Source organism: Macaca thibetana, chromosome 1 (genome assembly GCF_024542745.1).
Source record: "Macaca thibetana thibetana isolate TM-01 chromosome 1, ASM2454274v1, whole genome shotgun sequence".
Lineage (NCBI taxonomy): Eukaryota > Metazoa > Chordata > Mammalia > Primates > Cercopithecidae > Macaca > Macaca thibetana.
In genome coordinates this window covers 32,315,990-32,340,093 of record NC_065578.1, presented here as the reverse complement: position 1 = coordinate 32,340,093, position 24,104 = coordinate 32,315,990, and the positions used below count along the sequence as shown (strand labels likewise).

Genomic DNA, 24,104 nt, shown 5'->3' with positions numbered 1-24,104 from the left:
TCAATATTTAATCTCCAGACAGATTTAGTTCCAGCCATAGAAAGATTCTCTTCTGAAAAGACACATACTGGAGATAAGAGTAGGGAAATGAGAATGAGAAGTCTTCATAATTGATAATTTCTCTTTTATTCCCTTTGTTTTGTACCATTTTGCTCCTGAAAGATAAAGATGATGATGATGATGATGATGATGATGATGATGATGATGATTTTCTGTGGTCAGGAGGAATCTCACAAAAGTGGTTGTAGAGAGAGGCTTTTGTGTACCCCTCAAGAGGCTGTTCTGGAAGTGAGGTCTCCCTCTGAGCCTGCCCACCCTCCCCACCTTCCCACAGTCCCCAGCCCTGTGGGAAAGCAGGGTGAGAACTGACTGCATTATGCAGTCTACTCTGATGGGGACTGATGACAGAAATGGCTCTTTGGGAACTTAACACCTTGTTTCATGGAACCCAAAACTAAACTACCCCTCAAGATGGGAGTCTGAACACATAGATTTGCTTTAAATGTTTTTAGGGCATGGTTTAAACTATGAGTCACCACTTAAAACCCTTTTTGAGTATGTTTTCTGTTTTTTTTTTTTTAAAGTTGCCTATTTAAGATAACTACTTATTCACAACTCAGAGGCCGGCTTCATTTGAAGCACTGACTTATTTAAAATTTTTCATTTGAATTACTAGCCACATCAGAACACTGATTTGATATTTCTAAAGATATTCGGAGGCAAACCATCTTTAATTCTGCTTTATGATGTGGATATTTTGGGAATTGTTAGGAAAATAATCAACCATTTGCATATCCAAGACATAATTATCACAAATTCTGGATTTTTCCCCATCAGTAACAAAAGTCCAATATAATTGACATGGTCAAGAAATGGGCTATTTTATAATAGTCAAGAATTATATAATTTAGAATTACTAGTTTTTGAAGAAATAAGTATACTAAGGAACACAGCATATAATTTAAGTCATAAACTGTTGCTCTGAGATTCATTGTAAGAACATGTAGACCAGCATAGAAAACTTAAAGGTTTTTTTTTTTCCTTCTTCCAAATTATTTTTATAGTTAGTGAAGAAGGATAGGTTTTCCTATTCTTCCAATTTCCAAATGATATTTAGGTAAGTCCAAAAGAAGAGAACATTCTTTCTACATCTGGTAAAGATATGACTGCTGTTAAGCGCAGATTGCCAGTGCTCTGAGATGAATCCAGATGTTGAAGAGAGTCCCAGTTTGCTATTATGACTTTCTTTGAAACATAAGCAAATGTCTGGTTTTTTTTCCAGATGATTGTCTTCTTAGCAGTGAAATTTATTATTTGTATTAACAAGAGATGACTGTTAGATGCCATGCCATAACCAACTCTTCTCCAGTAGATTAGGAGGACCAGGCCTGATACTGAATATTGGAACTGTTGGCAAGAAAATGAAAGTTCGTGACTGCTTGAGTTATTTTTAAAACTGTAGTTGCATGGCTGTTATGTCTCAAATACTATATAATTATCCCTAGTTACTGGTATCTTTAGCATATTTGAAACCATCCATATGTGGCCTAAAGCCACACAGCTATATTAAGACATTTTTGAACAATCAAAGCAAATGATACTTTAAATTAAAACAAAACTAATACGAAGCAACTACTTTTTAAAAAAAAAAAATTGGGACCAGGCACGGTGGCTCATGCCTGGGAGGCCGAGGCAGGAGGATCACTTGAGTGCAGGAGTTTGAGACCAGCCTGAGCAATATACCAAGACCTCGCCTCTACAGATAATTTAAAAAAAAAAAAAATTAGCTGGGCAGAGTGGCACACACTTGTGGCCTTAGTTGCTCAGGAGGCCGAGGTGGGAGGATCGCTTAAGTCTGGGCAGTCAAGGTTTCAGTGAGCCGTGATCATGCCACTGCACTCCAGCCTCGGTGACAGAGCAAGACCCCATCTCAAAAAAAAAAAATTAAATTAAAAAATTTGATTAAATCCACATTTTGAGGCCTCCAGTAATCAGTATTAATCTGTTCTGTCAGTTGACTGGTGGCAAAATAGGGTGACTGGAAGCTTAAACAAGGGTTATAAGGAGGAAAGGAGTAATGTTTCCATAAGCAGAAATGATCAGTAGGACTGATTTGCAAGGTATGGAGTATGTAGTCCATAATATAGACAGGACAACTGAGGCTTAGTGTTCCCTCCTGCAGCCTCCCCCGACATTTATCTAACAATATTAGTGATCCTGCAGTTGAGAACCAAAAAAAATAGTCATCATATTGGGGAACATGGCTGCCTTTCCCTGTTATCAACCTGAAAATAACTGGAGAGTTTACTAAACATTTCTAGATTTATTTTGTAAACTGGTAGAAATCCATCTTCCATGAGTTTATCTTTAAACTGGGTTTATTTTTAGCCTTTTAAACTAATTTCTTTTCATAGGCTAAATCATTTGGCATTACAAGTTACATAAATTTAGTATTTTCTAGGTAAAGCAGTGCTTCCTTTTATTTGTCTCAGAGTTAACTTTTTTCTGGTTTCTAGGGTTCTTCTGCACTGTCTGCTCCAAACCCCCTTTATGAAAAAACTGCATAGAAAGAGAATCTGGTGCTTGTCTTCTTGTCCTTTAGATTACTAGCCATTGAAGGTGACTTGAGACTTTGCTTTGCCCTTTAGGGCAGAAGCATTTCTGTTACGTTGCTGTCACAGTGGAGGTAACATTTCTTCCTGAAGCCTGACCTCAAGAGAGCAAGCACAGGACTCCCAGCATAGACCAAAGCATCTGAGGAACACAAATCTCAGATACCTCAGTTTGGGCCACAGAAAGATTAGCCCTGCTCTGGGGCTGTAAGAGACCAGACTCAGTGTAGAGTGAGATTAGGATGATTTCCTAATCTTCTCACAGGTCTCAGTGACGTTGGCACTGTGTCCAAGCTTAGCCTAGTCCAGTGTGTTATGTCGGCATTATGTTATTTCATCCTCACCACAGCTGTATGTAAGACAGATAAGTACCCCATTTCATAGATGAGGAAACGGGCCTAGAGTAACTTGCCCAGCATTACAGAATAGGATTTAAGCCTAGAGTCTTTCTTTTTTTTTTTTTTTTTTTTTGAGACAGAGTCTCGCTCTGTCGCCAGGCTGGAGTGCAGTGGCGTGATCTTGGCTCATTGCAGCCTCCACCTCCCAGGTTCAAGCAATTCTCCTGCCTCAGCCTCCCAAGTAGCTGGGACTACAGGTGCTCACCACCACACCCAGCTTTTTTTTTTTTTTTTTTTTTTTTTTTTTTTGTTGTTGTTGTATTTTTACTAGAGACGGGGTTTCACCATGTTGACCAGGATGGTCTCGATCTCTTGACATCATGATCCACCCACCTCAGCCTCCCAAAGTGCTGGGATTACAGGTGTGAGCCACCACACCTGGCCACCTAGAGTCTTTCTAATCCCACAGTCTTAACTGCCATGTAGCACAGCTTATGCATGTATTCAGTGCCAGGCATTTTACATATATAATATTTACTGAAACCTCCCAGACAGATAGGTAGTATGAGCCTTGTGGTTACAGATGGAGAAACCAAGACTCAGAACAGGCAGTGAGTGCTTGAAGTCACACAGATAACCAAAGATGGACCAGAATATGAGTCCAGGTCTGGTCCCCAGAGCCCATGCTCTTACTACTCTGCCGTTCTTCCTTTTATCTCCCCTGATCTTGGTGTGTACTGTGGAACCTCTCCCATTGGTTCTAGACATTTTGCATTTTGAAATCATAGCATGGGCCGGAGCACTATGATGTGAGACTTATCTGGGAGCCCTCGACCCTGGCATTGGATACCAGTGGAATGGCCTCCATCACCAGGGTTAAGTAGAACTCTTTGAAAACTCCTCCCTGACTCCCTGCAGCCAGGGCCAGCTATTACTCCGTGGTGTGTTGACCTGGTGGAAGTCACTCTGGTCCTGCAGGTGCGGCTGCTGAGTTTGAGCTCAGGCCCCTCTTGCAGTCCTCAGCCTGTGGGCTGGGAAGCGTTCAAGCAGCTGTTTGGAAATCCCCCACTGCTCCCGTTGTCCTGAACTGCATGGGGTGGGGGGAGGGTGGCTGTTCGCTCCATTGATTCCTTCCTGCATAGCTGGGGGTGGCAGCTTGGAGCACATTCAGCTGTTTACAATTCAGCTTATGTACACTTTAGCTGGGGATTGTGGGTGAGTCAGAAGGGCCGTTCTCTTTGCCTGTGTCCTGAGAGACAGCATGAAAGTCAGCTGTATGGTAATGGCTGCCAGCAAGGGAGGAGCCCCCTCCCTGCTAGATGCCTTAACTGGAGCTGGTCAACCCAGATGCTTAAAATCCAATAAGCTCTCCAAGCCTTTCAACCCAGACCCAGCAAGGGCATTTTGCAGTGACGCTGAGGGCAGGGCTAGAGGGTCCCCTGGCTCGGCCTCTCCTTCATCCTGCTGGCCAGCCCCCTGCAAGGAACCCAGGTATGGATCTCAGTCATCCTCAAACTGAAAAGCTCACCACTTTTCTCAGCAAAGAGCCCCATGGGGTCCTCCTGTCACTGCTGTGTCTTCCCTTCTGTGGGAGAGGTTCTTCAGAGGAGGTGTGAGGGGCAGGGCAGTGGTGGTGTCCGTGTGAGGGAGCCACAGCCTGCTGTGTCAAGGCAAGGAGTCCTTGCCCTCTGACAGCTCTGTCCTTAGCAGATTTGAAAAGGCTGTAGACATTGGACGTTCCCCCTGCCTTCTGCTTTTCAGAGGACCCCAGGTGGGAAGGGTCTATAATTTTCCCACCACTAAGAGCTCATTTTGTGCATGTTTTATAAGATACTGTTTTCCACATAAATGGCATTTGCTCGTTTTATTCTAAAATGTACACTTTTACAATCTGTACTTGAGACGCACACATAATCAATGTGTAAATTCCTTGTGGGGGAAATGGGTCATCTTAATACTGATCGCATTTTAGAATTTGGGAAACATGGTAACATGGTATTAAATAATAGCGTGTTTTGCCCTCCGGAAGGTATGTATATGTGCTGTTTCCTTTTCGGCTTCTTGAAATATTGAATCCAGCTTGTGCGTCCTGATTAACTAGATTCAAGGATCCTGCTTAGTCCTCCAGGAATCCCAATTTGGGAATCACTCATCTAGATCACCCTGTGCTTCCGAACCCAAATGCTCCAGCCCACACGTGATATCTGGCCTCTGCCTCAGAAGGTCCCAGAATACAGTTTACATGTCCTATCCTCTTTTCCCAAGTGCCCTGGTGCTATCCATGGCTAATCAGCGCAGCTCTCCCTCCACCTGTGTGGCCCACCCGGAAACATCTAAAGCACTGGGTTCTAGTATGGGTTCTGCCACTGCCTGCCTTTTGTGACCTTGGGTAAATCACCTCACCTCTGCTTCATCTAGGACATTTAAGATGTTAAACTCAGGGCCCTTCTAACTTTAATCCTCTGGGATCTAGTGTCCTGTGATCCAAAACCGTCACTACCCACCCCCTCCCCGACCCCGTCCCTAAATTGGGAGGAAAGCAATCTGTTTATCTGAGTCAGGTAATTCACAGTAAAGTGTGAATGACTGTAAGGTGTATACTTGCATTTTAAAGAAATTGTTAACCAAATGAACCTCTAATTGATGGACTCTGTCAGGGTCCCAGATAGAGCTCAGCCTGCCTGTTCCCCTCCCTCCCCTCTCCTCCCCCCAGCTCCCTCTCAGTCACTTTTCTACCCTTCACTTACCCAGCCCCGGGAGTTAGGTGTCAACAAACTGGTGCTTGTGAAATCTCTTACCTTCCTCACTTTCAGAGTGGCATTAATTTCTTTGGGGGCCCAAATATAACCAAAGAAATTGTAAAGCGTGGCCCCAGATCTTTCCATGAGGGCTGGGCACTGTGTCCTCAGCTTACCGCACTGCAGTACGGCCTGTTGCTTGGACCAGGTGTATGCTGTGTTTGCTGCTGTCTCCTGGATATGGTTTAACTGGGCATCACTCTGCAGTGCTCCCCTGAGGTGGTTTCTAGAGCAAATGGTTCCTTGGGAACCCTTCAGTCTCCACCCTGGCCACATGGCTGGGCCTGCTGAACACAGCACAGTGAGCATGACTTCAGTGCTGGGGGCTTGGAGGGTGTGCTCTGTGTTCTATAGGTGACCTCGTTTTGCCCTTTGTTGAACAGAATTTGTTGGAAGAAGATGATCCATGTTATCATCTACTCTGCTTCTTTAAATTCTTTATTCACTTCATGAGCTCTGTCATACTCCTACTGCAGCCAAACAGTAAATAGAAGTCTTTTAAGTTAAAATACATATTCCCTTCTCATGATAAGGTGGAAATCAGCCATTGACCAAGCTGAGGGGGTAGAAGGAGAAGTTCTGTTTGGTTTCCATTGCCTTTGAAGCCAAGTCTTCAGGCTATTTTAGGGTCAGATAGAATGAGTGCTAGGCCATCTGAAATACCCGTTGCAAGTGTTAGTACAGATTGAGCATCCCAGATTTAAAATGCTCCAAAATCCCAAACTTTTTGAGCACCTACATGATACTCAAAGGAAAGGCTCATTGGAGCATTTCAGATTTTTGGATTTGGGATGCTCAACCAGTAAGTATAATGCAAATATTCTAAAACCTGAAAAAATCCAAAATTAAAAACACTTCTGGTCCCAGGCATTTTGGATAAGGGACACTCAATCGAACATCAGAACTGGCTCTGAAGTGGCCCAATTGTGCCTAACTGGCAGTTAGCCTGACGTCTGTCCTTAGCAGGCTGGAGAGCCCATCTGCTCTGGACATCAACCGACTGGTCCTAGGAGCCTCCCTGCCTCTGCCTCTAGAGGTCATCCTGCCTTGGCAAGTGCCTGGGTCTGGCAAAAATGTTTCAAAGGGGACAGGGAATTCAGAGGTCTGCCTATACCTCTCTTCTGCTGAGGAAATCCCCACTGTCACAGGAAGACATGGGCCAAAAAAATAGCTCTTATTCTTCATAATCAGGTACCTAGAAATGCCGCTCTGGTAGGCAGGTCCCACCAGCCTAGCTGCTCTCAAAACATCATAGCTTCAGAAAGCAATTTGTAAATCTCAGCTAGTGCCAAATTGCTTATCTTGGCACTAGGCAGCCCTGTACTCTTTATGTAGACAATGAAGACTGAGATCATGGACACCACACATTCCAGTTTAATGATCATTAAGCACCTATCATATTTTGGACACGGGGTTAGCCCCTGAAGATCTCGAGGTGACTGAGTGAGTGGTAGCCCCCTGCCTAGAGAAGTCTGCTCTGCTTAGGAGACGTGACCAATCCCAAAGCAGATAATTTCACAAACAGGAACTGAGTGGTCATTCCTGTTTTATCCCACCCCTGTAAGGGCTGTTTCTACCAGAGCCTGTGAATGAGACCAGGAATGAGAAACAGCCTAGAAGCTGACACATATGTTAGGCAAGACTCTGTGGAACATGCTGCTCTGTTCATTCTGACCGGAATACTTGGCCCTTTGTGGTCAGCGTCAACTAAAGGCCAAGATTCCAATTCCTCCTTCCCCCCACTGAAGCCTGGCTTTACTCCCCTCCCCCAGCCTCTCCCACCGGCCTTATCCTGCCTCCACCTTTCGGTTTCAGGTGCCTGACTGTATACAGGCATTTGAGACCTGTGGGAATCCCTGGCAGCACTTACAGCCTCTGAACTGGTCAAGGGAATTGAGTAAGGAACCAAATTCAGAGTATTTCTTTGTCTCTTTTATCTGGCCTCAGGGCCAGCAGGGCAGGTTTCTGCAAGTTTCCCTGTTAAGCTGCTTTCCCCCAAAAGCCGCAAAGCAGTCTGGGAGAGCAGAAAGCAGATTAAATTAATCTCAGTGTGCTGAGCTTGGCAGGGGGCGAGATTGTGTTTGGTCATTCCAGGAATAGCCCAAACTCCTTTGTTACTAAAGCAGATGAGGAGCTATTGGCCTACAAGATGACTGCAAAGCGAAATAGCTGTGAACCTTTGTATATTCATAAAACACTCTCCCATCTGTCCTTGGATTCTGTCTCTCCTTTGATCTGCCCTGGGTTACAACGGGGAGTGATAGTTTCTAATGTGGTGCAAGACTTTTTTAGTGTGTTCTCTCTCTTAACAAGATCTTTTTTTAAAAAAACAGCCTCAAATTCCAAAAAGTTTTGCTTCCCAGAGTTAAGCACTGGCTCTGTAGCCTTTGAGCTAGTGACCATATCTGTTCACAAATGTATCTGGCATGAGGACAGAATCTAACCTCAAGAGTGATCTTCTGTCTCGCAGTGAACATTAATAGGCATAGATCTGACATAGGAGGGGGGACACGGGCAGGGAACTCAAGCAAGGATAGAGGGATCCCATAAAAGACAAGGTCTGAGGGGCTGTTTTCTGATGAATATCAGTGCAAGAGGCAGGAGGTGGGAGTGATCCCAGAATTCAGAGGAGAAAGGATTAATTCCATGGAGGAATTCATGAAACTGAAACAAGGGCATTACCAATTACTTTCCACCTATGCTGTCAGTCAGGTGTGACTGTCTTTAAAGCAAACACAGAAAACCAAAAATCTTACTAACCAGATCTCTTACATGACCACACCTGACAGATGATGCTTAGTATTGACTAGGTACCTGATATTAAAAGATGTAGGCAGAGAGGGCCTAGGATGATGAATTTGTAACCTTTTTATGTAAGAAATACCTGAAAGAACAGAAGGGATTTGGCCTGGAGGAGAGAAGATAAGACTGTGGTCATGAGTGACGACCTTCATGACACCAGGAGCATTCCCAAGCATTTCCTCGTAAGCTAGCACTGCCTTTCACTGGCTCATTAGTCCTCACAGCAGCACTCTGAGGTAGGCGTAGGATCCTTATTTCACAGCCAATGGAGCCAAGGCTTAGAGAGGGACAATGACTTGCCCGTAATTTACTCAGTGATAGAGACCAGTCTCTAAGCCAGGTCTAAGCCCATGTCTCTGCCTGTTAGACAAATCTGATTGGTCTTGTTTTCTGTGAGTTTAAGGAACAGAATAAGGATAATTGGGCTGAGATTAATAGAAAGACAGATTTTGGGCTCATTATATAAGGAATCATTAATGAGCCATCCAAGGTGGGAACAAACTGCTTCCAGAGTAGTGAGTTTGTCACTGGAGGTATTCAAATAAATGCCAGAAAATCATTGGGTGGGCATATTATAGAAAATATTCAAGCACTGGTAAGAGATCAAACCAGACTTCCAATCCTGTAATTGTATAATCTGCAGTTCATTAGACTCATCAGGGAATATTTTACCAGGCTGTGATTGGAAGGAAATAGCCATCATCTAAAAAATAAAATTTTAGCCTTCATAGTAATCTTTCTATGTTAGTAATTCATTTTAAATAAAATAGATGTTTCTTAGCATATGCAAAACATAAAAGTAGGGAAAATGTAATCGTGTAAAGGCAGACTTAAATATTTAAAATTTAAAAGCACAGAAACTTAATTTGATTGAATCATCAACTCATTCCTCCTAGTTATTCATAGATTGTGAGGGAAAGGGGTTTTTTCTAAGTTCTCAAACACGGATATGAGGGGCCATCTGGCTGCGACACCTGTCACCCTGTTGATTGGCAGAGTTAATTCCGCTGATCTGGCTGGCTAGGTGTCCCCTTCCTCCCTCACTGCTCCATGTACGTCCCTCCTGAACCAGTGTTCTGGGTCAGAGGACGACCATCCTATAGAGGAGGGCTGTCCCTCAGTCAAGGGCATACGAGTAGCTGCGTTCCCCTGCTAGAACCTCCAGACAAGCTCTCAAGTTCTCAGACTCCTTTGCAATTGGAAAGACAAATTCCAAAAGAAAGGAAATGTTTCCATCTCTACAGAAAAGCCAAAGCTGTTTAAAAACCTTCTTTCAAGTGAATATAGGCACTTAATGGAAATTTTCTAACTTACTGGTATAACTGTGTCTCAAACAAAAAAAAAAAATTCATTGGTCCTTTCTCTTAGATGGCCCCTGCTCAGCTCTGAAGTTTATTATATAGCTGAATTATGGAGGACTGAGTACTAAAGACGTGTCATAGTCAACCCTTGTTCATTAAAGGTTTATCCTGGTTTAGTTAGCATTAGAACCACCAGTAAGAACATGGGCTTGAGGCTGGGTGCGGTGGCTCGTGCTTGTAATCCCAGCACTTTGGGAGGCCAAGGCAGGTGGATCACCCACCTCAGGAGTTCGAGACCAGCCTGGCCAACATGGTGAAACCCCGTCTCTACTAAGAATACAAAAATTAGCCAGGTATGTTGGTGCGCGCCTGTAATCCCAGCTACTCGGGAGGCTGAGGCAGGAGAATCGCTTGAACCCAGGAGGCAGAGGTTGCAGGGAGCATAGGTCACGCCACTGCACTCCAGCCTGGGTGACAGAGTGAGAATCCATCCCAAAAAAAGAAAAAAAAAATGAGCCTGAGTGGACCAAGACCCATTGTGAACCAGTTATAAACCACCTTTTCTTTTCTCCCCCCGCCGCAAGATGGAGTTTTGCTCTGTCGCCCAGGCTGGAGGGCAGTGGGCGCGCTCTCAGCTCACTGTAGCCTCCTGAGTTCCTGCAGTTCTCCTGCCTGAGCCTTCCGAGTAGCTGGGATTACAGGCACGCACCACCATGCCTGGCTAATTTTTGTATTTTTAGTAGAGACGGGGTTTCACCATATTGGCCAGGCTGGTCTTGAACTCTTGACCTCATGATCCACCCGCCTCAGCCTCCCAAAGTGCTGAGATTACAGATGTGAGTCACCGTGCCTGACCCTAAACCACTTTTCTAAAATGTATCTGTTTTGACTTTTCCATACTGTGTAATTAAGCACAAGCAATTCCTATTCTGTGGTGGTATTATGGACCTTTAACATGAAATATGAGCATCTTCATAAAGTTTTATGCAAAGATACTTAATAAGTGTGCTGAAATCATTTTTAAAGTATATATCACTCATACCCCACTGGGCTATGCTTTATATTAATGGACTTGTTGCAATAAAGAAATGGCTTTTTCTTTCTTTTTTTTCTTTTTTAGGAAGTTCCAGGTTAAAGGCAACCTCAGCTCACGGGGCAGTTGGTGGTGGTAGAGAACAGCCCTGGGAAGGGGGCGGGAGTGAGTTACAGAAGTGAGGAGATGAAGTCTTGCACGTCTAAGACAATGAGACTGCTCATGAGAGATGCTGTTTGAAGTGGAAGAGAGGAAGTCCACTGTGGTGTGGTTGTGTATAGGCACCTAATGTCACTTTCTGGAGCACTCTGTTAGGTCTTTTAGGGGAAGGCGAATTAGGAAAGGTTGTCCACAGAGAGACAGAGGGTCTATGATTTGGTGAGGATCAGATTAGATAAGGAGCTGAGGCCTGATTTTGAGAGCACCTAACTCAGCAGAAACAGCAGAGAAAATCTCAGCTCTGCCTAGCAGCCTTCTTAGCAGAGAAATGAAATCTCTGCATATTTCAATGCACTGACCCCAGATAACCAGTCTGAATAGTCAAATCTACATGATAGTGTTTACTTGGGGTTCAGCCCCCACATTCCCTTGGCATCAATTTCTGGGGTTCCGTGTTTTGACATTTCACAGGGCTCTTAAAATCCCTCCTCTAAGGAACCTCATAGAAGCTTCATTTAACCTCTCTTTATCACACTGAAAGCCCTATACCTAGCTCAGCTTCTTGTCCTTGTTTTAGATGTCACCTTGAATACTTTTCTCCCTCAAACTGAGTATTAACCTTATTTGTTCAAGTCAGTATCGACCAAGGTCTTAACTCCTGAAAGACAGAATTCCCATCTGTTTAACCAGGTTAACTGTTCATAGCACGGTTGGGAAATTAAGGAACGCTGCTAGCTGATTAGCTGCATGCGTTGTTGTAGAACTGACTATACTCGTACTTGATGTGTCCATTGAAACTGTGCCACTTTTAAATGGGTCACTGAGGGGAGTGGACTGCTTGGTTTGCATTGTCGCTTGGCCCCACGGAAAAAGCCAGGCGCAGTCTGAGTCCTTGCTGTCCCTCCCTGGGCATGGACTCTGGTTCTGATCTCCCCTGCTCTGTTTTCCTACTCTCTCTCATGCAGAGACAGGGCAGGGCATTGTTCATGCACTGACCGACCTCAGCAGCCCCGGCATGACCTCAGGGAACGGAAACTCTGCCTCCAGCATCGCCGGCACTGCCCCCCAGAATGGTGAGAATAAACCACCACAGGCCATTGTGAAACCCCAAATCCTGACGCATGTTATCGAAGGGTTTGTGATCCAGGAGGGGGCGGAGCCTTTCCCGGTACGGACTACTTCTTTTCCCCTTTTTTTTTTTTTAAGTATATTTTGGATGTGTCTTAGAATATTTTTACATTTCCATGTAAAATTTCTGAAAATGTGAACAATTTGCTCTTTCCTTGCTAACTTCCTCCCCAAAAGAATACAGAGCCATTTCTTTCTAGGATTATCTTTCCAAGGTCCAGAAAGGGCGGGTCAGTGATCAGGAATGATTGGCAAGATCCTTGGTTAGAAGTTTCCACACACAAACTCAGGTGTATCCCTGCCTGATCATGTGTGAACCCTTGGTTAAAACAGACTTCACTGTGGGATATTTGGTGAGAGATGATGGGCTTTGGGAAATTAGATTTCATTGAGTTTTGAATGCCAAAACCTCTGAATGGCAAAACTTCGGTCAGTTAGGAACAAAAGGAACTGCACAGAACAGAATTCTCAAGATACGTATATCAGAAATGAATGTGAGGGAACAGGGTCACAACCTGAAGCTTGTTTTCTGGGGACAGAGCCTTGAAAGGGGAGTTGAGATTGAGGGGCAGTCAGAAAGGTCACAATGGAAGCCTAAGACTAACAGGAAATATCCAAGAGCCACGAAGATGGGTTATTAGACCAAAGCACCCAGAGCTGCTTCTGTGCATTGTGGACTGGAGACAGTGGTGCTGGCCTGTGGGTGTGGAGGAGCCCAGAGCCAGGGGCACACCAGCCTCTGTTTAGATGAAAAGTATCTGGCTGTTGGAGAGACACCTTTCTGGGATACCATCTGTCTTTTCTTCATTCTTTGGTTCCATGAGTGGTTTGATTAGTCCCCAGAAGATGCAGAGCTTCACTAACTGAGATGGGTGAACTGCTCCTGTAAAATGCCAAAAGACACACAGCTTCTTATCTTCTTTCCCACTGGAGGTTGTCCAAGGCCAGTGGCAAAGAAGTCCGCCTGGAACACCTGAGCTAGAAGTGGCTCTAGCTCTGTTACATCTCTTCCCTGTTAGACTGGGCATCCTAGAGTAACACTAGAAACCACCTGATCTCATGGGGTGCAGGCAGATCGCATACCACCCCCAGCATCGCCCTAGAGTCAGTGCCACGTGACTGGCTACCAGGCTGCCTAAACAAAGGCCACAAAACGAGATCCAAACACGTAAATAAGCTGCTGTGGGGTTCTGACAACTGAGAGGTCATTGGCTCTATGGCCCAGGGTCTGTGTTTTCCTGCTGTCTTCTGTGGCTGCCTGTACCTCTGGCTTGGGTCAGGCATTGGGGTAAGGTAGAGAACAGTAAAAAATCAGAAAACGGGTGCTGAGTCTCTCTCTTGCATATGTACAGCCTCACACAGACTCCACTCTGTCCTTGCCTGGAGATGTGTGGGCACTGGGTCTTGGTGCTTGATCTGGCACTGTGGGAAACCTGATCTCAGCCTTAGACTCTTATTGGAATAGATATTTTCCTATCTCCTGAGCCATCTATTGGTCCTGGACAGAAGCCATCCCTTTACTTTGCCCATTAGCATCTTACCTCGTGAGCCAACTAGCAAAATAGGGCCTTGAGCCCGGCACACTTGGATGATGACATGGGGGAAGGTTTGGGGAGGGCTGGCCTCTGTGCCTGGATACTTTATACATGTAATTGTGATGAGGATGGATAGCAAGGAAGCCTCTCCCACCTGACCCTCACGGCCTCCGTGTCACCTGTCCTCTAGGTGGGACGCTCGTCCCTGCTGGTGGGGAATCTCAAGAAGAAGTATGCACAGGGGTTCCTGCCTGAGAAACTTCCACAGCAGGATCACACCACCACCACTGACTCGGAGATGGAGGAGCCCTATCTGCAAGGTGGGCATCTCAGACCCTGAATCTCTCGGTCTCCGAACGTGGCTGGAAAGGCAGGCCTCCCACACTTCCTCTCTTGGTGTCCTCAGAGGAACCCTGAGCCAGCAAGTCTGTAAACATTTCCCCCAGCACCTCCTCGGCCTCCTTCCCTCAAAAACAGGGATAAGGGAAATCAGGGGAACCATGTGTCCTCTGCTCCCCCAGTCCCCCTCCGGCCAACCACAGGATTCCAAAAATGGCTTTTCCTGTGTGAATCATTGGCAAGTTTTAGGCGTGACTGTAGGAGCTGCCCCAGGCAAGTCCTGCCCTTCGTCCCTACCTTGAGACTGGGGCCACAGCAGCCAGCTGCATAGATCAAGGTGGGGTGATGCCAGCGGAGCAGCTGTGACAGCATCCAGAGTATTTCCTGGGGGTTCCTGCTTTCTTCCACAGTCATTTGATGCTGATTCTTCCCCACCTGTGTTTTGCCTCAGACTCAGAGCACTTGGAAGAAAAAATGTCAAGTATACAAGGGGCATCCCCAGACACCCTTGAGTACATTCCAGGGGTGAGAACCACTGGCATTTTCCACGCCAGACTGCTGCTGCATGTCACAGCTGTGGGAGCAGGAGGACCAGGCAGGACGCCCCGCGGTGGGGCTGGCCACAGTCCTGCAGGAATTTCTCATTCTCCACCCTACCCATTTCTATACTTTGCAGAATCCAAAGAGGAGGGTGCTCCCCTCAAACTCAAGTGTGAGCTCTGTGGCCGGGTGGACTTTGCCTATAAGTTCAAGCGTTCCAAGCGCTTCTGTTCCATGGCTTGTGCGAAGAGGTGAGTGGCCCCAGCCCCCTCCATTTCCTCAGGACTGCACTTTATGTCCCACCTCCTGCCATTAATAGTCTACCCCAGGAGGCCCATAGCGGTGGTTTCTCCGGTTTCCTAGTTCCTCGACCCACCTGGAAGCAGGATGGCATCCCTAATTCAACAAGCATGAGAAGCCAGAACCCCTAAGAGCAGGTGGGAGAGAGCAGCAGGGAGTCCAAGGAAAAGCCGCAGTGCTGGGCCCCACTGGCATCCATTCGCCTTTCCTAGCCTTGACAGCCCCTGCCTTGTTAGGGTAAGCCTTGCCCAGAACCACAGCTACAGCGTTCCCTTGGTGAGCTCTCACCCAGCATAGAGCACTAATGGTCATCATAAAAACCACTGTCATTTCCCAAGAACCTGCTGTGTGCTAGTCACTGTGCCAGTCAATTGATACGATTATCTCATTTTCAAAATACCTCCCAAGCCAGGTATTACTATTGTCCCTTTATACAGGTTATGAAGCCAAAGCACAAAGGAGTAGTAGTGCCTCAAATGACATAGCTAATAAGCCATGGGCCTGGGGATTTAGGCTTGTCCAGTTCTAAAGCCCTATGTGGTCTTTGTACCACAATGGAAGCAGCAGCTGACCTTGAAGCCCTGAAATCCCAGAAGAGAAGAAATCTCTAGGTCCCAGGCAGAGGTGCTCTGCATGCCACGCTAGAGTTCAGCTATCTTCAGCCCTCATCCCCTCAGGTTGTCGGGGCAGCCAGGCCACTCCCCAGCAGGACAGTGGACGGTAGTTTCCTGGCACAGGATAACATTTATAGTGGAATAAGTCAGGTGTGAGCTCTCACCCTGGTCCAAGTCCAGGTGTCATCTCAAATATTTTACAGACATTATCTCATGTTGTAAGACCAGTCCTAGAGAGTGAGTGGTATTACCCCCAACTCCAGATAAGGAAACGGAGGATCAGGGCTTAAGTGACTTAAATCCAAAGTCACACAGCTAGTAGTTGGTGATGGAGTTAGGATCTGAACCAATAGATGGACTCAGATTTGTCAGACAGCTTGGCTGTGCTCATTGTGCCTACGGCCCATAAGCATGACAACTGCTCTGACATCCCCTGTTCCCCTGTCCCTGAAGGTACAACGTGGGATGCACCAAACGGGTGGGACTTTTCCACTCAGACCGGAGCAAGCTGCAGAAGGCAGGAGCTGCGACCCACAACCGCCGTCGGGCCAGCAAAGCCAGTCTGCCACCACTTACTAAGGATACCAAGAAGCAGGTAAGAGGTCAGCAGAGCCTGAAGCTCCATCCCCGCAGTCCCCACAGTTCCCTTTCATGGCCCTCGACACCATAGTCCCCTCCAGCTGCTGACTTCAGCGCACTCTGCTGTGCTCTCATTCCTTGGAGACCTGTCCAGTTGAGCCTTCTGCACCCCAGTAGGTCCCTTCATTTAGACCACGGTGCTTACAGGGTTCCCTGCGCCTTCCTTGGCCTTGCCCCAACATCACCCCACCTTCCAGTTTGCCTCCGTCCTTGGCTTCTGGGGCCACGGAAATGGGGTCTCCCCTGGACTGCTCAGGTAACCTCCTGCCTTACGTGGAGGGCTGGGTGAGAAGGCAGCCTCCACCCTTTGTTTTGCCACCTTTTTGCCTCCCCAAACATAAGGGCACAGAGTTCTTGAAGATCCGTACCAGGAACGTGGGTTGTTAAACATTTTTTAGCACCAGCTGTATGCCAGAAACTCTGTTAGGCACCAGGCTCTAAGGACACAGTCTCGCCCTAAAGGAACTCCACAGCATGGTGTGATGTTTCATAACCTTATCTATAATTTTGCCTGTTGTTTTTGTCTTAAACCTCCTTAAAAATGGTCCAAAGCTATGGTCCAAAATGTACCTACAGAAGAAATTTTACATGCCATTTCAAGTGGCTCTATGATCACCTCCTAGAACTCACAGAGCCCTGCTTTAAAACCCATGTCTAGAAAAGATAAATGCAGTGCTGTGTGGTACACACTACAGTACTGAGAGGGACTAACTCCTGCCTAGGGTAGGAGACAGGACAGCATGGAAGATGCTGTTAGATCTGGGAACTCAGAAGTGTAGTAGGCCAAGCAGAAAAAGGAGAAATACCTCCTTTGTCCATCACTGCTGCTAGAGATGGTTTGTTCCCCCATCCTGAAGAAAACTCTCTGCTCCCAGCCAACAGGCACTGTGCCCCTTTCGGTTACTGCTGCTTTGCAGCTAACACACAGCCAGGAAGACTCCAGCCGTTGCTCAGATAACTCAAGCTATGAGGAACCCTTGTCACCCATCTCAGCTAGCTCATCTACTTCCCGCCGGCGACAAGGCCAGCGGGACCTGGAGCTCCCGGACATGCACATGCGGGACCTGGTGGGCATGGGACACCACTTCCTACCAAGTGAGCCCACCAAGTGGAACGTAGAAGACGTCTACGAATTCATCCGCTCTCTGCCAGGTAAGACCCTTGGAAATTCCATGTCTCCCTGGAATAGCAAGGAAAGAGAAAATGAGATCCTCCCACCACCAGGAGGATTAGGTAGTTCAGTTAATGACTCAGGTTCAGGAACTGGGGTGCAGAGATGAGTGAGATGAGCTCCCTGCCTATAAGAGCTTGCTTATATTCAGCATAGAATGCAAACTATAAATATCCCATAGCTGTAATTCTGTATATTTTCTGGCATGGGAAGTGGTCTGTGTGAAATACAGACATGATAATATGATTAACTCTGTCTCTCTCCTGGGAGAGATTAGGACGGGAACCAGGTAGAGTGTAGGATATGTGTCAAGAACATCAAAATTAAGAAAATAACCAGACGTGGTGGCTCACATCTATAGTCCCAGCACTTTGGGAGGCTGAGGTGGGAGGATTGCTTGAGGTCAGGAGTTCAAGACCAGCCTGGGCAACATGGTGAGACATGTCTCTACCAAAAAAAAAGAAATTTAATTAAGAAAATGTAAACTAAATGACAGTAGACAAGTATGCCTTTGTTGGATGGAAAGACTGCAGGAGGGCGCACATGCAGAGGCATGAAGATAGGGAAGTCTGTGGCATGGCCAGACATGGCACAGAGGCCTGCATGGTGGAGCCCTGCGTGGTGGTGAGGCCCAGGATCTAGGAGCCAGCTGTAAGAGGCAAGCCTTACATCATTCACAAATGCCTTCAGTGGGGCCTGGATGCGTGACTGTTTTTCTGCCACTCTCACTCATACACCAACCAGGTCAGGTATTCATGGCAACCACAAGCCTCCTTCTCAGAGACTGCAGTGTGGCAAGAGCACAGACTTCTGAGTCACACAGAACTGGGTTCAAATTCTGGCTCTGTCACTTAACCTAGTATGTTATCTCCTCATCCCCAAAATTTTTATTACACAGTTGCTGTGGGTAAGGAATTCAGGAGTGGCTTCCTGGGCAGTTCTGCCTCAGGTCTCTTATGAGGTTGCAATTAAGATATCAGCTAAGGCTGAGGTCATGTGAATACTGAAGAGCTGTGGGATCTCTTCCAAGGTGCCTCACTCACGTGATTTGCCCTGCGGGCTGGCTGTTGGCAAGAGGCCTTGGTTCCTATCTACATGGGTCTCTCCAGAGGGCTGCTCGAGTGTTCTCATGATATGCATGGCAGTGGATTTTCCCCACAGGTAGGGATCCAAGAGAGCAAGGTAGAAGCCACTGTGCCCTTTATGATCTAGCCTCCGTAGCCATGTACTGGCATTTTCACAATATATATATTTTTAAATTTCTTTTCACAATATCTTATTGGTCACACAGGTCAGTCTTATTCATTGTGTGAGAAGACTCACAAGGGCATGAACTGGAAAGCAGGGATTATTGGGCGCCATTCAGAGACAGGCCATGTAGTTCACCATGGCCCCCAGAAATTTGTGTTCCTTCCTCATGCAGAATACCCTCACCCCACCAAATCCCCAACAGTTTGGTCCCATGGCAGCATCAGGCTGCCATGAAGTCCAGGCTCTCATCATTGAACCTAGGTCCAGGCATAAATGAGGCTTCTGGGGTCCAGTTCTTCAAGTATAGGTCATCTCAGTCTGAAGATCTGAGAACTACAGAGAGAGGCTATCTGCTTACTTCCACAAAGCCAATGCACAGTGGGACAAACATAGGATAACCATTACAGACATGCCCATCCAAAAAGGGAAGAAAGAGGGAGTGTACAAGAGTCACTGATCCATTCCAGTTCCGAAATCCGCTAGGGTTTATGGTGGCATTTCCTCAATTGGGACTCAAAGCCTGGGAGTGATTTCTCTCTTGGCTCAGCCCTCTGAGTTCTCCTTCCTTTTCTGTGAAAAGTAGCCTGTATTTTCAGTGTAGTCATTTTCTCAGCCTGCTTCCTGCTTTTATGTTATGTTACCTTTGACTCTTTTTTTTTTTTTTTTTTTTTTTTTTGAGACGGAGTCTTGCCCTGTCGCCCAGGCTAGAGTGCAATGGCGCAAGCTCGGCTCACTGCAACCTCTGCCTCCTGGATTCAAGCAATTCTTGTGCCTCAGCCTCTCGAGTAGCTGGGATTACAGGCACGCACCACCACGCACAGCTAATTTTTGTATTTTTAGTAGACATGGGGTTTCACCATGTTGGCCAGGCTGGTCTCAAACTCCTTACCTCAGGCGATCCACCTACCTCAGCCTACTAAAGTGCTGGGATTACAGGCGTGAGCCACTGCACCCGGCCTACCTTTGACTCTTAAAATCAGTAATTCAGTATTTCTTTTTTGTTTGTTTTGAGACAGAATCTTACTCTGTCGCCCAGGCTGGAGTGCAGTGGCACCATCTCGGCTCACTGCAAGCTCTGCCTCCCGGGTTCACGCCATTCTCCCACCTCAGCCTCCTGAGTAGCTGGGACTACAGGCGCCCACCACCACGCCCGGCTAATTTTTTTCTATTTTTAGTAGAGACAGGGTTTCACCGTGTTTGCCAGGATGGTCTCGAGCTCCTGACCTCGTGATCCGCCTGCCTTGGCCTCCCAAAGTGCTGGGATTATAGGCGTGAGCCACCACACCCGGCCAGTAATTCAGTATGTCTTAAAATGATTGTCATTCTTTTCTGGGAATCTTGTTGGGGTCCATTCCATTAGACAAAAAACACACCCAGAATTATCTTCAAGGATAAGCTGTTGTCTGCATTGGGATTCTTCTGAAGCTGAGGGGCAGCACGGACAGTGCCCTTCACATTCTTAGAAACCGTGCTGTTGAAAAGAGGATCTGTGAGGCGTGCCTAGAAAATCCATAGAGAGCCTTTGGATTGAATAGCACTTTGAGGCATCATTTTAGATCTTTCTGAAGTCTTTAACAAAAAGATTTAAGTCACATCCTAAGTTTAATCTGTAGACCATGTTTTCTTGACTGTGCCCCGAATTTGATCTTTGCCTAGAAACCATTTCTTAATTTTAGCGTCATGTGCCATCTGGAGAGGCTGGGCATTTTTAAACCGGCAGATCCTGGTTCCTTTCTGTTGAACAGTTTTGTTTGTTTTTACCTTCTCTCTCTCCTGTTTTACTGTGAGCAGCAGTAAGAAGCCAAGCAATACCTTCCACATTCTGTCTGAAAATCTCCTTAGCTAGACCACCCACTTCAGGAGGTACATTCAACTTACATTTCTGCCACCAACCACATTTTTACAAAATGTTCTTTTATTTCATAATAGAGACCCTGTTTCTTCTAATCTCCACTAAGAGTTTCCTCACTTTCCTTTAGGCCTCCCAGCAGCTTCCCCAAAGGCCATGAGACTTCTACATACAGTCTCTCAAAGCACCTTAGACACTCACGCTTTCCACAAAGTCCTTCCGGCTCCTGCCTGTGGCCAGTTCCAAGGCCACACCCACATCTATAGAGCTGTTTTATGGCAGCACTCCTTTTCCAGGTACCAGAATCTGCATTTGTTACCTATTGCCGTGGTGTAAATTACTCCAGAACTCAGTGGCTTTAAGCAGCAATCATTTGTCATCTCAGTGGCCCTGTGGGTCAGGAATTGAGTGGCTCAGCTGGGCAGTCCCAGTATGAGGCTCCTGGTGTCCAGTTTATCTTAGTCTGAAGACCTGGAAACTAAAGAGAGAGGTTATCTGCTCCCTTCCACAAACCCAGTGTATGAGTTTGAGGTCATATGAGGTCTCAGGGAAGATGCCATACAGGGCTGCAGTGTCTGAGGTCTGGAGCCAGAAAACCAACTTCCAGCATGGTTCACTCACATGGCGAGGTGGCCGAGGACCACCAGGGCCTTGGCTGCTCTCCATGCGTGCCTCTCCAGAGGGTTGCTGGGGTGGCTTACTGGTAGCTGGCTTACTCTGCAGTAAACCAGACAGAAGAGTGAGGTAAGAACTGCTGTGCCCTTTATGATCTAGCCTCAGAAATCACATGCTGTCACTTCCTCAGCACCTTAGTGGACATGGGTCCGCCCAGTTCACAGAGCAGGGGTCTGAACACGGGCACATAGGAGGAGGCCCAGATCGTGGCTGCTGTGGGTGAGTTGCCCAGCCTCTCTCAAGCTGCAAAATAAAAGCAGCAGTGCCTTCCTCAAGGTGTGGTTATGAGGACTAAAGGAGAGAATGGATGCAGATAACTAGATCTAGATAACTAGGCAGTGGCTGCCAGAGGTGAACACTGGCAGCTTGGATTGACACTGTCTTTGGTGGTACCCCCTCAGGCTGCCAGGAGATAGCAGAGGAATTCCGTGCCCAGGAAATTGACGGGCAAGCCCTGCTGCTGCTCAAGGAGGACCACCTGATGAGCGCCATGAACATCAAGCTGGGGCCTGCCCTGAAGATCTACGCCCGCATCAGCATGCTCAAGGACTCCTAGGGCCGGTGGCAGCCAGGATGCTGGCCCAGGGCGCCTCCTCCCAACTGAGCAGAGCCAGACAGACATTCCTGAGGGGCCCAGAAATGGGGCCAGTTGGAGGGCAGGGGCTCTCCCTAGGGGCGTAGCTGGTGAGGAGGTCTGGGCACCTCCTCCATGGCTCTCAGGGGCCTTTCATTTCTGTGGGAGGGGCAGAGAGGTAGGTGGCACAGAAGATGGGGCTTTATGCTTGTAAATATTGATAGCACTGGCTTCCTCCAAAGTCCCAATACTCTAGCCCCGCTCTCTTCCCCTCTTTCTGTCCCCCATTTTCCAGGGGGTATATGGTCAGGGCTCCCCAACCTGAGTTGGGTTACTTCAAGGGCAGCCAGCAGGCCTGGATGGAGGCCTAGAAAGCCCTTGCCTTCCTTCCTCCCACTTCTTTCTCCAGGCCTGGTTAACTCTTCCGTTGTCAGCTTCTCCCCCTTCAGCCTGTTTCTGCAGCAGCCAGGGTTCTCCCCGCTACACCCTCTGCAGGTGGAGAGAGAGAAGCTGGGCCCAGCCGGGCCGTGCCTGCTGGCACAGACGCCTTAACGCTGTGTGTATGACTGTGTGACTGTGTGGGAGCCTGGACTGACAGATAGGCCAAGGGCTACTCTCTGGCATCTCCAGGTGTTTTGTAGCAAACAGCCACTTAGTGCTTTGTCCTGGACTCCACTCAGCCTCAGGATGGGGAATAGCCAAGAAGGGCAGCCTCAGTGCAGAGGCAAGGTCAGAAAGAGACGGCGCTTCAGAGTTTCCTTTCCAGACACCCCTCCCCGCACTGTGAAGTTCCGCTGACTGCCCTCCTGGTTCACAAAGAGCATTAAGAAAGCTGCGGTGGTCTGAGCAACATAGCTCAGAGGGCTGAGCCTCCTGGCCTGCCTGCCTGCCTGCCCGCCCACCCTGGGAGTCCCAGTGGTGGGGCCCGGAGAACTTCTAAGGGGAGAGAACAGCTGGAGTTTCTGTTGATGTGAGGAAGGCAGCTCTTGGCCTCCCACTCCCACACTTCTTTGCCCATAAAACTTCCTAGCAGCAATTTGAGCTACCTGAGAAGGAGGCAGGGCAGGAAGGGCGAGGGCCTGCCTCTGACCTGCCGTGTCCTTTGCAGGAAGGAGGTAGGCACCTTTCTGAGCTTATTCTATTCCCCACCCACACCCCCAGGCAGGGTTGGAAATGAAGGACTTTTTTAACCTTTGTTTTTGTTTTTTAAAAATAAATCTGTAAAATCTGTCTCTTTGGTGCCTTTCTCCCCTAGGAATGCCTGTCTCTGGGCCCAAATGGCTACTTTTCACCCATATGGAGACGGGTGGGTCCCTGGGCTGGGGAAGGGACCTTAAGTGGACAGCATATCCTCCACACTTTTCTGGGGCTGGGTCATTTGAGGGTGCCCTCAGCTGCAGTTCACACGGGTAGATACCAGCTTTCTTCACACGGTGTCCCTTGGAGAGGATCCAGAAGCCCTTTCTGCTCTGTGTCCCTATACCTGCCATTCCCACTTGGGAGACGACTGTTGGGCTAGCAACCTCTAGACACCTGGAACACAACCCAGACTCTCCGATATTCCAGCACACACCTGTGGATAGAGCTGCACAGCATCCAGAATAGCTTTGGGATGGCTTTGGTTCACTAAGCACTTTTGCATGCTCAAATAGAAAATGATTAGGGCAGAGAGGAGGCATCTAAGCCTTGAATAAAGAAAGAGGGCATTCCAGACCAAGGCAGTAAGTGCAAAGGCACAAGCATGAATGTGGAAGTGCAAATGAGGGGCAGGTGAGCTGGCTGGACTAGACGTGTGTGCTGCTAACTATGTTAGCCTATGTTGACCACATGCCTCTGAACCAGGCACTGTGCTAGCAGTGAGACGGGGGTGAAGCACAGAATAACCATGTGCCCTCTTGCATGGAGTGAAATCTACCCCACGTCTATGGGGGGAAGGGAAAAAGGGCAGCTTGGCCTCACTGCTCCTCCCCCTTCAGGTTTTTCCTTAAGGAACCATTTAAAAATTTTCCTTAAGGAACCTGTTAAAAATTTAGGTTATGGCTGCTCACATCTGTAAACCCATCACTTTGGGGAGGCTGTGGTGGGAAGATTGCTTGAGGCCAAGAGTTTGAGACCAACCTGGGCAACATAGGGAGACCTCATATCTATAAAAAAATATTAAAAAATAGGCAAGGTGGTGTGTACCTGTAATCCCAGCTATTCTGGAGGCTGAGGTCAGAGGATCGCTTGAGCCCAAGAGTTCAAGGCTGCAGTGAGCTATGATTGCACCACTGTACCCCCAACCGAGGTGACAGACAAAACCTTACTTTTAAAAAAAAGCAGAGATGGGGGTGGTTTGAGGGTCAGGCCACAACCTACTGAATCACAATCTCCAAAGGATGATTACTTACTTGAAAGTAACTTTCAAGAACCAACACTCACATCTTAATAACTCTTCTGGAAAGCC

General features: G+C 47.3%; 1 protein-coding gene across 4 annotated transcripts in view; it reads left to right on the top strand.

The window, feature by feature from the left end:
* The window catches only part of PHC2 (polyhomeotic homolog 2), a 111,459-nt gene extending 88,571 nt beyond the window's left edge, over positions 1-22,888 (top strand). For all 4 annotated transcript variants that reach the window (XM_050746927.1, XM_050746785.1, XM_050746835.1 and 1 more), the window contains 6 exons: positions 12,009-12,211; positions 13,897-14,026; positions 14,722-14,836; positions 15,953-16,094; positions 17,014-17,290; positions 21,486-22,888. In XM_050746927.1, the coding sequence (XP_050602884.1) occupies positions 12,009-12,211; positions 13,897-14,026; positions 14,722-14,836; positions 15,953-16,094; positions 17,014-17,290; positions 21,486-21,640 (1,022 nt within the window). In that variant the 3' untranslated portion in view covers positions 21,641-22,888. The remainder of the gene's footprint in view (positions 1-12,008; positions 12,212-13,896; positions 14,027-14,721; positions 14,837-15,952; positions 16,095-17,013; positions 17,291-21,485) is intronic.
* The last annotated feature ends 1,216 nt before the right edge of the window (positions 22,889-24,104 follow it).